Source organism: Neolamprologus brichardi, chromosome 18 (genome assembly GCF_056152115.1).
Source record: "Neolamprologus brichardi isolate AB-2024 chromosome 18, ASM5615211v1, whole genome shotgun sequence".
In the NCBI taxonomy this organism is placed as follows: Eukaryota; Metazoa; Chordata; class Actinopteri; order Cichliformes; family Cichlidae; genus Neolamprologus; species Neolamprologus brichardi.
In genome coordinates this window covers 19,964,692-19,978,579 of record NC_142121.1, presented here as the reverse complement: position 1 = coordinate 19,978,579, position 13,888 = coordinate 19,964,692, and the positions used below count along the sequence as shown (strand labels likewise).

General features: G+C 41.1%; 1 protein-coding gene across 1 annotated transcript; it reads right to left on the bottom strand.

Annotated features, from left to right (window-relative positions):
* Position 1: 1 nt before the first annotated feature.
* On the bottom strand, positions 2-4,972 carry LOC102784421 (alanine aminotransferase 1-like). Its single transcript, XM_087831638.1, has 10 exons — positions 4,931-4,972; positions 4,742-4,850; positions 3,232-3,365; positions 2,902-3,145; positions 2,716-2,795; positions 2,486-2,622; positions 797-971; positions 522-677; positions 295-407; positions 2-102 (listed from the first exon to the last, which is right to left on the bottom strand). Exons 1-10 carry the CDS (start codon positions 4,955-4,957, stop codon positions 12-14), a joined length of 1,266 nt encoding a protein of 421 aa, XP_087687764.1. The 5' UTR covers positions 4,958-4,972; the 3' UTR covers positions 2-11.
* Between the last annotated feature and the right edge of the window lie 8,916 nt (positions 4,973-13,888).

Below are 13,888 nucleotides of genomic sequence, written 5' to 3'. Positions count from 1 at the left end.
GAACTTTCTCTTTAAGAAAAATCCTTCATAAATGTCATGTGGAAGCTGCTCAGGCGTCTCAGTAATTCCTCCATGACGTCCTGAGGGACCGCAATGCAAAATCTGCAGAGACAAAAAAAAAAGACATTGAGACTTGGACCATGAAATGAATCCATCTGCAGTCTAAACATAGACTTCTTTTAACAATAGAAATGATTTTTTTTGTTTTGTTTCATACCAAAAATAAAATTGCTTTATATAATATCTATAATTTCTCAATTATGTATTTTGAAGAGTGCCCGACTTGTATTGTACCTGATGTGGTAGGTGCCCTCCTTTTGTCCGTACTCCCAACCAGGACCGGTAAACACTCCACCTTCTTCTAGCAGTCTCGTACAGTAGAATGTGTCTGGCTGCAGTCCTAATTCCTGAAATATCCAAGGAAAACAACAAAAACACATTTCAGGAAAATGAACCAGGAGAAAGTTCAAAGGGCTTCAGCACCGATTATGTAATACATCCTCTTGCATTTCTGCGGTAACCTTGGCTTTCTGAATAGCTTTTGGTGTGAGGTGCAGTCTGGGGAACGCAAACAATCCTCCTTCAATGGGTGAGCAGCTGAATCCCGGTAGGCTGTTGACAACCTCGTGGACTCTCTTCACGTTATGAACCAGCACAGTCCTGATCTGCTCAATTTCCTGCAGAAGACATCAGCTTGTAGAAAATGGCAAATTCTTTATCAAAAACAGCTACAGCTACAGTGCTACATGTAGTTGGTCATCCTCAGCTAAACAAGAGTACAGTTCTCAGGTCCAACCTGTTTATAGAGCAGGTACGAGGGGTCTCCTGGCTTTGGAGGGTCCATCATCAGATCCAGGGCAATCTGACCTAAAACTGGTGCACAAGAATCTATGGAAAACAGTGTGTAGATGTATTTCATGACAGCAGGATCCAGATTTACCAGCTCGACATATCCAGCACGGAGACCACACCTAATGAAAGAGACTTACATGTAGAAACAACAAAAAACGTAGCTGTTCTGGAGCTTTGCTTCTCATGATCACTCTCAGTGGATGACCAGTTTATCACTGAATTTCATTGTTTTTTTTTTTCATTTCACACTATCCCTACCATCCTCCTCTGACACACCAACCCTCTGCACGCCCTTCTTTACTACATCCTATGAAGATTTCTTCTTTACTTCCTGCCTGCCAGCTCAAGGGGACTGGTACATCAAAGGGAAAGCTCAGGTTGATCAGTTTGGAGACATAGTTTGAGACCGAGATGGTTTGGACATGTGCAGAGGAAGGATAGTGGATATACTGGACACACAACCTTCCTTTTGACTCTTGCCCTGAAATGCATTCCCATCCTCTCCACCCTGCTTGCACTCTTAAAAGTATCACTGTTACACCTGTGATACTTTTAAGTTCTGTATTTTAGCTTGTATAAGAAGTGTTTAAACTTACAATGAGACTCTGGTCAATGATCTCTTTGTTCATACCAGTCTAAAGAAAATGTCCAAAGCTATTTTAGCACACTTGGCATTAATTTGCATGAATTTCAAAAAGACATTTCTACAAATAACACAGAAAATATATGTTAAACACAAAAGTGTAATTGTCACGATGCAAGTCCTGCAATGCAATCAACTTTGGAAGATTTTACCTAACAGCCATAAAAGACTGACAGACAACATGGGCACCCAAGTTTGTGAATGTGATGACTCGAGATCAAAGTGATGTAGGAGTTTTAAATTACATTATAGGTGTATCTACTAGAAGGCTGAGAGGTGCCACTAACTGCTGCCAGTATCAGGGTAACCATTGCACTGGTTAGCATATTAACCTGGCTGCAAGGAGGTTCAGGGATCAAACCTGCTGACCAGCTGGAGTCTCTCCCTGTGCATATGTGGGTTTTGTCCAGGTTATCTGGCAACCTTTCAGAGTCCAAAGATTGCATGTTAGGTTAACTGGTGACTTTAAGTGTGAATGTGTTTATAAATGACTGTCTCTCTGTGCTGGTCCAATAATAGCCTGCCAGCCTGACTAGGGTGTATCTCACATCTCACGCAGTGACCCTAAGGTATCCAAAAATCTCCTCAGAACTTGTTTTTTTTTTTCACTAGTATATCCAGTGTTCAGATTTCTCTTCTGAAAAAAAGCATAAACTGTAGAGAGTAGCTTATGTCACATTTGTGTTTTTCAAGATAAGCTTTCTTAAAACTCAACAATACAGAGAAATAATATTTGTAATGCAGTTAACAAACTTGAGAAGTTAGATGTATAAGTTTTTAAAAATCCTGATCATCTTTGTAGTTGTGCAAATAATGCACAATAGCACTTATAAGTATCAGTGAGCATACTAACGTCTTCATCTTTTTGATCTTCTAGTGAGATTGCTTATTTGACTGCTTTATTTCTTTAAATTTCAGTTTAGTTTTTGCCTCAAGCTTTGTGAGAATCATCCATTACAAACCAGATACATATCTGGACTGAACACATACTCTCCCGAGAAGCTTTTGGACACTGAGTGAAAGGACGCCAGCTCCACTGTGCCTGAGAAAGGAGGCCCCATCTCGCTCAAAGTCCTTTTGTAGGAGACAAACTCACAGTTTTCCCCATAAACACAGTCCTGATAGACCTGCAGTGCAACATGTAAACATCCATAAGTTCCTTTATACAGATGCATTTGGTTTTTAAAATATGCTTGCATGGATGATAATAGCTTCTCCACCTCATCAACCAGAAGAAAGAGCCTCTTTTCCCAAGCAAACCGGATCACCTCTTGCACTGATTTTTGGCTCTGAACATAACCTACAGGCAGTGTGGCATAAAAACAAGTAAGAGTATAATATTCATCCTGTAACACAAAGAACAAACACTTACAGTAGACGATCCCCACACTGGCTGGAATAAATACCTGCTGGATTTCCGGGGTTGATGATGGACAGAGCCACAGGATTACAGACTCCCTTTGCAGATTCGAGCGCTCGCTGCAGCTCTTCCACCTGCAGCGCCCATCCCTGCTCCTCACTCAGGTAATAAGGGACGGCGACTGCACCCAACTGCATTATGGACAACACGGTTTTGTTGTGGCATGGCACTGGAATCAACACACCTGTTCTTGGTGAAGCCTCACGGTTCACTAAGACATTGAGAATGTTCTAAAAAGCACAGAAAAGAGAGCTTGTGATGATCCATTAGAAAGCACATACACATGTATGCTGCATGTCTGTAATCATGGAGTTACCGAGATTGACCACTGTGAGCCAGGACTGATGTAAATGTTCTCGGGGTGAGATGGAATTCCTCCGTCTCGTCTCTTTATGAATTCAGAGATGCTGTGGATAATTTCTGGTATACCAGGTGCAGCAGAATATGAACCTGAAGAGATTGAAAACAGATTTTAACTCACATACATTGGGGGCGATCGTGGCTCAAGAGTTGGCAGTTCGTCTTGTAATCGGAAGGTTGCCGGTTTGAGCCCCAGCTTGGACAGTCTCGGTTGTTGTGTCCTTGGGCAAGACACTTCACCTACCGCCTACTGGTGATGGCCAGATGGGCCGATGGTGTGATATGGCACCTCGCTTCTGTCAGTCTGCCCCAGGGCAGCTGTGGCTACAACTGTAGCTGCCTCCACCAGTGTGTGAATGTGAGAGTGAATGAATAGTGGAATTGTAACGCACTTTGAGGGTCTCAAAAAGCGCTATATAAATGCAATCTGTTATTATTATTATTATAAAACACACCTACAACTTGATCCGGCAAAACAAAGCAGACTTTTTGTATTTGTATTTCTGCCTAGATTTGAATTCATAAAATGGCTTTTTTAAAATGTTTTATAATACATATACATTTCATTGTATTTATAATGTTTGTCTATATGAGCCTATAGTTTATTAAACACTTCTATTATTACATATGCTTCCTGTATAGAGACTTTTATGAATATAATAAACATGGAAGCCAGAGTATGACAGTATTTCTGCGCAGTTTATTTGTAATCTGTGGAGACCTGTTACTGTTGTTTTAAGTGAATCACTGAAAGTAAGATATTCTCACCCAACTTTATGAATTAAAAAACTGTTTTAAAAGAATTCTTGCAAACCTTATTTTTTATACATGAACAGCTATTTTATTTTATTTTAGAATTGAATTGAATTTTGATTTTTTTTTCTATTGCACACAGTGGGCGAAACGGCATTTCAGTGCGGTGTATGTCCTGTACATTGCAGAACTGACAATAAAGTTTAATTTGACTAACAATGATTGTAGTAACCCTAAGAACCTTAAAGGTATTCTCCAGTTCCATTTTTACCAGTTGAAGCTCTGTAGATCTGTATCTGTAGATAGTTTTGATGCCATCTGCCCTGTTTTGGGGGTTTTAGTCTTTTGCTATTTCTGCCACCACACGGTTACTGCAGATAAAGCCTTGTGGCGTGGGCGTGGTCTCTGGCCTGCTGCAGTGGAGAAAGCGTCACAGTGAGCTTATGGGGCGGTGCTGAGGCAGGAAGAATAGGTGCGCAGGTGCATCAATTGACTGTGTGTCTGCTTTTTGTCAGTAAAAGCTAGCTGGGAAGGTGTGGCAGCGAGACGGAGTGCCTGTGTCCGGAGCCAAGGGCCGAAACCACAGAAGTAGTAGTTGTCACACAATAAAGATAACTGTGTGCGGTGAGTTTATGTGCTCCACCTTGGGGGTCCTGCACTACAAGCATTTTCATGTTTTTTCCACATCATTAGACCGCATACGTTGCCCTCACCTACACTCCCTCCAACACATCTTCGCAGCTCCTCCTGGGCCCTCTGTCTTACATCAAGTGGCAGATTGCTGCTGTTGATAAGCGCCGGGTAAACACACGCTGCAAGAACCTGTGAAAAAGTGCAACACGGACATCCTTACTCAAAGGAAACGTAATGAGTTTACACAGTGTGTAAAGGTCCAAGTTTACCTGTCTGACAAATGTCAGAGGTTTCATTCCTGCCCTGTGTAAATCACCCTGGAAGACATCGATCACTTCTTTGTAGGGTCTTCTCACTCCCTGTAGAAGAGGGATTGAAAGCAAAGGTTAAAGATATTACAACAAAGACAGCATGACTAACTCTGGTTTATGCTTCCTATATTACAACTCTGCGTAAACATAGTTTTTCTTGCCTGTCTGAGCTCGTCCTTGATCTGGTTTGCTCGTCTTGCCAGGGCTCCATACTCTAACTGCTTCATGTTCCACATGTTTGAATTGATGTCCTGCTACGCAGATATTACTGTAACCCTCTTTACTTTGTTCAGACCAAAGAAGTGTGGAGAAGGTGAGCTGAGTCTTTTCTTCCTTCTCGGCTTGATGTGAGCAGAATCATTTACCAAAGGACTTGTTTTATAGTTAGATGTGCACAGGATTAGGCAATATGTGCCTTATTAACAGACCATGTGCTGGAAGGACAGACTTCTTGAATCAACTCCAGTGCACAATTCGATGCTTTACTTCTGCATTGTGTATAAACTTTTGGTCATGACCATGCATGACAAAGCACGTTAAAGTATCTTCTCTTAGTGCCTCTGTGTGCGATCTGTCAGTCTTATTTAGAGAGAAGTTTTAAACAAATAATTATGATTTGGTTTTTTTAGTATTTATTTATTTATTTATTTCTAATAGGGCATGAGATTCACATCAATGAACCAAACTAAATTAATTAATCTATGGATGGACAGATCTCCATAAATAGGAACAAACAGCACAACAACTTATGTGCCATGTGGTATGTGCTACTGAATGTTTAGGCCACGGGATCAGTACAACTGTTTCTTAGTCGGAAAGGTGAACAGCTTTCATCGTGGCACAAAGGTTAGAAGAAGGTGATGATGTCTTCACTAAGAGAGGCACACAGAGGTCAGTTTGACAATTTTGTTTCTTTATTTCCGATAAAAAATGAATAATGGTTTATGTCAGTCAAATATAAATGTAACACTCATTAAACAACATTGTACATCCTTTCCAAAAATCCATTTTAGTAGCATTAGAACTAAAGACGGTGACTCAGTAAGAGAAACCACGCCTTTTGTCGGTTGTTGTTCTGAGATTTTAAACCACAGCTGCTGCACAATTATGTACTCTCACTGGCCACTTTGTTAGGTACACCTTACATTAACTTGCATCACACAGTTGCTACAGATTTGTCGGCTGCACGTCCCAAAGCTGCCCTTGGATTGACTGTGCAGGTCTCTTGAGTATGGTGAACTCACTGTCTCTGTACAAGGGTTGATCGAGAGTGGTGTGTGAAAATCACAGTAGATCAGCAGTTTCTGAAATACCAGCACCAACAAGGATGCCAAGGTCCAGGTCACTAAGATCAACCTTCTCCCCTGTTGTGATACTCTGTTTGAACTTCAGCAGGGCATCTCTATATGTCTACATACCAAATTGCGCCGAGGTCCTGTCCTGTGATTCATGTTAACAAGCAGTTGAAAAAGGTGTAGCTAACAAAGCAGCCAGTCAGCATACAGTCACTTGACTCCTTCAACTTCAGCAGGTCGTCTTGACCATGCCTAAAAAGATGGAGCTGTGGATTTTGATCGAGAGTGGTGTGCGCTGTAAAATCTAATTAGTTCCCAGAACTCAAAAAAATTGAGGAAACTCGTTGCCTCAAAAGATTGAGTAAAGCTTAGCTAAAAATGACTAAATTAGGACAACTTATTTATTTTGAGTACTCTGTACAAGCTCATTTGTTCCCAGAACTCAAGAAAATTGGATCAAGTTTACGTAAGATGACCAAGTTAGGCCAACTTACTCATTTTGAGTACACTGTACAACCTTGTTAGTTCTCAGAACTCAAAAAAATTAAGGAAACTCGTTGCCTCAAAAAAACTAAGTAAAGCTTACTTAAGATGACTGTTAGGACAACTTATACAGTGCAAGTCTGCAGTATTAAGAATAACTTGATATTTTTGACTGTACAATACTAATTGTTTACCTACTGACAAACATTTCAAGTTCAACTAAATGAAAATACAATTTGTGGTAACCTGAATATGATTAAAAATAATTAACAACACTTTTTGTAATGATGTTAAAATCAGCCCAACTTTTATTTTCAAACACAACAAAGTATAACAGCCAACATACTGGACACTGTTCTGTTGAACAACAAACAATTATATTGCCATCACTGTTATAATCTTACAATGAAACAAAGTCTCAGATGTAAATATTCTGAAAATAAGTTTAGGCCTACCACAAGTTTGTTTTGTACTTACATTACTTATATAATCCAAATAAAATATTTGTTGTTCTGTCACAAGTGCAGTCTCTGATTTAAACAACACATTTGTTTTTCATTCCAACACATGAGCTGGAATGTTGTAATATTTTAAGGATGGCTTGTTTCCAGTCCTGGCATTACTGCCTGAATGACTATCATGGATCGAGGTGATCCAAATGTAGGTGCAGAAGAAAGTCTTTAACTTCCCTTAAGTACAGTGTCAGTGGATGTGGGTTGGAGATGCAATGAGCTTGAACCTGCAGGCGACCATCTTCACTGACTGCACCATCTGTGACGGAGGACTCATCTCTCCTGTTGTCCTGCAAGCAAACAATCATATTTTTTGGAACATGAACTTAATTGCTTTCTTAAAACATTTTTTTCTGCATTTGGTATAAAACAGACTCCAATTTAGACAATCTCAGGCTCCCTCCCCAACGGAGAGGTGACATTCAATGTCCCAATTGTCAGTCTGGATAGCCCTGACCACCACCCAACATACAATAATGTCATGAAAGCATCATTTTAAAAAGGGCTATGCAAACATGGCCAATAACTTTCATTCTAATGATGTGCAAATTGATTTGGGCACAAAACAAAAGAAAACTTGCAGACTTCACTGTTTACAGTGTAGACCGTCTAAACTAAGTTTGGGGGATGTGATCTTTCAAGAAATGCAGACCAAACTGGTGTTGTTTGTTTACTTACACAGCATGTCTTGTAGAATTAACTGGAGTCACCAGCAACAGCATAGTGCAGTCATATCTCAACTTCCCCAAACCAAAGCACAAAAACAATAAGTAAAACAGGCTGATCTAAAGTATGATTAAAGTTCAGCATGATTAATATAAATGTCACTGACAGTTGCTAATATATTGGAAAACCAAAATACTTACCGATGTCCAACAGCAGGAGTGCTGGTCCCGAGCCTCAAAGACAGTAAGAAGCAAGCAGGGGGAGAAAAAGCAGAACATTTTTCAGAAACTGATTTAATCCTTAATGGCTGTGCAATCATTGTAACATAGAGTTTGCTTATGTTGTTAAATAAAGGCTAGATTTGACATTAATAGATGCCACAGATGTTCAAAAGCTGCCACAAAGCATGAAAAAAATGGACGTCTCTGAAAACGTCTGAGCATTTTTGCAAATATGTGATGTCTTTATAAATCGAACAGATATTTGAACTTTACACAGCTACATTCTCGCCTGAAAATATCTTAAAAGTTTATTTTGTGACCCAGAAAAAGTAATACGTTTTTTAGCCGCGCTCCTCCGCCATTGCAGCGCTTACAAGTACACAGGCTCTGACAACCACAGCGGACAAATGCATCCTCCTTTTCCCCAGACTACCCTGTCTGGGTCACAAAATAACCTTTTAAGATATTTTCAGGCGAGAATGTAGCTGTGTAATGCTCAAATATCTACTTAATTTATCAAAATATCACATATTTAAGTGCTTCCACATTTTCGGAGAGCTCTGTTATCCACCAGCGTGATAGCTGACCTGGAGGTCAAGGCTCCATAGAGTCCACGAGCACAGCTAACTCCTGGCATATTGTTTTCAACCCCCTGCAGTCTTTTGCTACTCAGATTAAACATGAAATATATATATATATATATATATATATATATATATATATATATATATATATATATATATATATATATATAATTAGTTAGTTATTTAGTTAGTTATGGCTATGGATTGAAAATACCCCCCACACCCCACCCCACCCCTAACGGCTGCACCCCCTGAAGAATTTTGTCTGGGCTGTTATCTCACTTTTTTATTTCAAACAATCAACAGAAAATTGATTGTTCACAGACATAGTGTTACGTAAGGTTTTTAAGGTTATGGTGTTAATTTTTAAGTAACATGAGCCCAGCCGCAGCAGCAACGCTAGGCTAACACTAACTAGCTAGCAAGATTATAAACCTGGTGCTAAACTAAGGGAAGCCACAAAATCAGTTTGAATAAGAGTAAACATTTACTCACCAAGTCAGTGTATCAGGTAAAGATTCACAGCAATGACAATAATCTCTTGAGCTGACGCTTCTCCAGGTTTGCTCAACATATTCCATAACAAATGCTGGCACCATGAACATGCGGACTGATCCGAGAGGGAGGAGGACGGTAGTGACGGGGCATTTTCAAACCACATCTTTCATCCTTCCGCATTGAGAAGCAAAACTTCCATCTTACTTAGTTTTTCTAAGTTAAGACAACTCAAATAAATTGAGTTTATCAGCGTTTTTGTATAAAATGTACTGGTAACTTGTCTGTGAAGGTTCTCAGTCATCCAGGTCATTGTAGTCAAAGGAGCTTGCAAAGAAAAGCGTCTGGACTTCTTTAAGTTGCTTGAAGACATTTCACCTCTCATCAGTGACAATAATACCTACGAAGCCTTAAAGCGAGACCCCACAAGCAGCTACAAAAAGAAAGTTATAGCTTGCCTTCAAGACTTTGAAAAGGACAAAATCATTGACCGCCTTACATATCACCGCCTTTACCCAGGGGATGCCATACCCTGCATTTACGCACTTCCTAAAATCCACAAGGAAGCTGTCCCACTCAGAACCATAGTCAGTAGCATAAACTCAGCCACTTATAACATTGCAAAATACCTTGCTACCATCCTTGCTCCTCTCGTGGGGAACACCCCACACCACATCAAGAACTCCACCGACTTCACTGACAAGGTCCAGAAACTTACCCTGGATCCAGATGAAACCATGGTGTCCTTTGATGTAGTCTCTCTCTTCACTTGCATAACCACCACAGAGGCCGTGGAGACTGTCAGAAAACGACTACAAGAAGACAGCTCCTTGGAAGACAGGACCAACTTCACACCTGATCAGATTTGCACACTGTTAGACCTCTGCCTTACCACAACATACTTCAAATACAACGAAGGCTTCTACAGACAAAAACATGGCTGTGCCATGGGCTCCCCCGTGTCACCTATTGTAGCCAACCTTTACATGGAGGAAGTGGAAAGGAAGGCTCTTGGCTCTTTCAAAGGAAGAGTACCCAGCCACTGGTACAGATATGTAGACGACACCTGGGTCAAAATCAAGACACAAGAAGTGGAATCCTTCACTGCGCACATCAGCGCTGTGGATAAAAACATCAAGTTCACCAGGGAAGACACAAAGGATAACTGTTTGCCTTTCCTGGACTGCGCTGTGCACATTGAAGAGAATGGCAACCTCAACATCGAAGTTTACCGGAAGCCCACACACACAGACCAGTACCTCCTCTTTGACTCCCATCACCCTCTGGAACACAAACTTGGAGTAATTAGGACCCTACACCACCGGGCAGAACATGTTCCCTCTAAGCCTGAAGGAAAAAAGAAGGAACACACGCATGTAAAGGAAGCACTCAAAACGTGCGGTTATCCTAAATGGGCGTTCTTAAAGTCAGCAAAGAGGCACAGAAAAGAAGATCAGACACCAGCGAGGGAGGATAAGAAGGACAGACGCAACAACATTGTCATCCCCTATGTAGCCGGTGTATCAGAAAAACTCAGGAGAGTTTTCTCCAAGCATGACATCCCGGTGTACTTCAGACCCAGCAACACGCTCAGACAAAAACTGGTTCACCCGAAAGACAAAACTCCAAAACACAGACTTAATAATGTGGTGTATGCTGTACAGTGCAGCGAGGAATGCCCAGACCTCTACATTGGAGAGACCAAACAGCCACTTCACAAGCGCATGGCACAACATAGAAGAGCCACCTCCACAGGACAAGACTCATGTGTCCATCTGCATCTAAAGGATAAAGGTCACTCTTTCAAGGATGCCAATGTTCACATTTTGGACAGAGAGGACAGATGGTTTGAAAGAGGAGTGAAAGAAGCCATCTATGTCCACTGTGAGCGACCATCTTTGAACAGAGGCGGTGGTTTATGACACCAACTGTCTGCCATCTATAATCCAGTTTTGAGTTCCCTCCCCAGACGCCTTAACGCCCACTCACATCCTGGGCCATCTGACCTCAGGAATTCACATGATAAGGTGGGACCAGGTTTCACAAAGAGCTCACCCGAAACCCTGGCTGATTGGGACCCACACCCAGTTTCACACCTTGGCTCAGGCGATTAGATGATCATCAGGGGGTCCTTTTGTCCCTCTTTGGGGGGGATACTCCCACTAAGTTTAAATCTGGGACTCCCCACCATTTGACCTTAGAACTGAAGAAGCTTCTCGGATGAGAGGTGAAACGTCTTCAAGCAACTTAAAGAACTCCAGACGCTTTTCTTTGCAAGCTCCTTTGACTACTGGTAACTTATTTAAATCGAGTTCTAATAACAAAGTGATAAAAACTGAGTTCAGCCTATTTAATATTTTTAATTAAACACAATATTACATTTTGCAGTGTGTGAAAATCACAGTAGATCAGCAGTTTCTGAAATACCAGCACCAACAAGGATGCCAAGGTCCAGGTCACTAAGATCACCCTTCTCCCCTGTTGTGATACTCTGTTTGAAATTCAGCAGGGCATCTCTATATGTCTACATACCAAAATGCGCCGAGGTCCTGTCCTGTGATTCATGTTAATGTAACAGAATCATAAATCACATTGTTATAATTACCCAAAATGTGTACTAAACCCCCAAACCGTTCCTTTTATACCTGACTTTTAGGACCTCCAAGCCTGTAGTTATGTTCATTATCAGTTAGAGCCCCTCCTCATTCTTTTCTTCTTCTTCTTTGGTGCAATCCTATAAATACAGTGTACCCCTTTTGCCTCTCCCCTTTTCTACAATTCCCCTGTGGGAGAGGTGGGTGTCATTTCTTTCCAACACTTTAAAACACACATATAATGCATATTTAGCCACCTGGATGTTTCTGATTGCGATTTTAGTTCAATTATTGTCATTATTAAGCCTGTTTTTGTTAGATGTTATAAGTGTGTAGTATGTGTGTATCATAAATGTGTTTTAGGCGCCATAAATGCTAGCATGAATATATACTCCTTGCTAGCTTGGAAGTTGTGGTGGGTTGAGCTAACCCTTATCCCCACTGTTTGTCGTAGGAGCTGGAGTGGGCAAATTATTTACTTGGAGGTCTTTCTTTTACCTTTTTTTTTATCAGGTATGTCGGATTTCATGTTGTTGTTTTTGTTTTATCTTATGTCAAATATGTTACGTGTAAATGCATACTTTATGTTTAATGTAAAAATAAATACCAGCCCTCTTCCACAATTCCCCTGTGGAAGAGGAGCTGGAGTGGGCAAATTATTTACTTGGAGGTCTTTCTTTCTTTTACCTTTTTTATCAGACACAACGCAGAATCACACCAGTGACATAAACAAGAAGTTGAAAAAGGTGTAGCTAACAAAGCAGCCAGTCAGCATACAGTCACTTGACACCTTCAACTTCAGCAGGTCGTCTTGACCATGCCTAAAAAGATGGAGCTGTGGATTTAAAACCACAGCTGCTGCTCAGTACTTTGGGCGAAGACGGACAAAGAGGTGGAACTCACATCTGCCACATTTTTGTTTTTCACACATTTTTTTTTCCCAAACTGATGAGTTGCTCTGCGTCTTTTTCTTGTTTAGAACGATGCCACACCAGATCTTGATTTAGTCGCTGATGTCATCGAACACATTGACAGATGTGGAGAACCAGGTGCCTATTTTACCAAGCTGTTAATTCACTTTAAATAATAGTGTTTGGAATTTTGGGCTGAGTCATATTTTACAACAACTCCTCTCCCCTCATTCTTAAGGTGCAGTGCCGTGTTTCCTCCCGGGATGGCAGGACATAAAGGCTGTTCAAGAGAAGCTCGAGGAAAAACCGCGCTTCTCCTCTGGCTCCCTGATGATCCTGCCCTGTAAGTAAGGAGATGGATTTCCAGAGGCCTGCTTTTTGGCCTCTGGAAAAAGGTTCCTCACCTATAACCAGTTTATAATTTGGTTCTGCTTTTTTTTAGTGCACTCAAGTTTGTCAGTGGCTGACCAGCAGGCTGTGTTCCAGCGCCCCCAAGTGGGACAAAGAAAGATTGTCCTGGCCACAAACATTGCTGAGACCTCAGTTACAATAGATGACATTGTTCACGTGGTGGATGCAGGAACTCACAAAGAACAGAATTATGACCTAAGGACTAAGGTTAGTATTGGCATCTGATTTTATTCCAGGAAAATGTCAGCAAAAGTAATCTCTTTATTTATTTATTTCCCCCCCCCCCCAGGTGTCCTGTCTGGATACAGTTTGGATTTCCCGTTCAAATGTTACACAAAGAAAAGGGAGAGCAGGCCGGTGTCAGCCGGGACAGTCCTACCACCTTTTCTCAAGAGAACAGCTGGAATCCATGCCTCCCTTTCCCATCCCTGAGATCCTGCGCACCCCACTTGAGAGTTTAGTAGTGCAGGCTAAAATCCACAGTCCAAACTCAAAGGTACAGGAATCATTTTTTCCCCTGTTCTTTCTTGTATTTGTATTTAAAATTTTCTTCCATTTTATATTTATTAATGGCTTATCATTTTTGGTGCTTGTAGGCTGTAGATTTCTTATCCCAAGTATTGGAAAGCCCAGAGCCAGAGTCTGTGAGAGACGCTGTCCGTAATCTACAAGATATAGGTAAGCGCGTCTTTACTCGTCGTTACTCGTCTTTACGCGTCTTTACGCGTCTTTACTCGTCTTTAC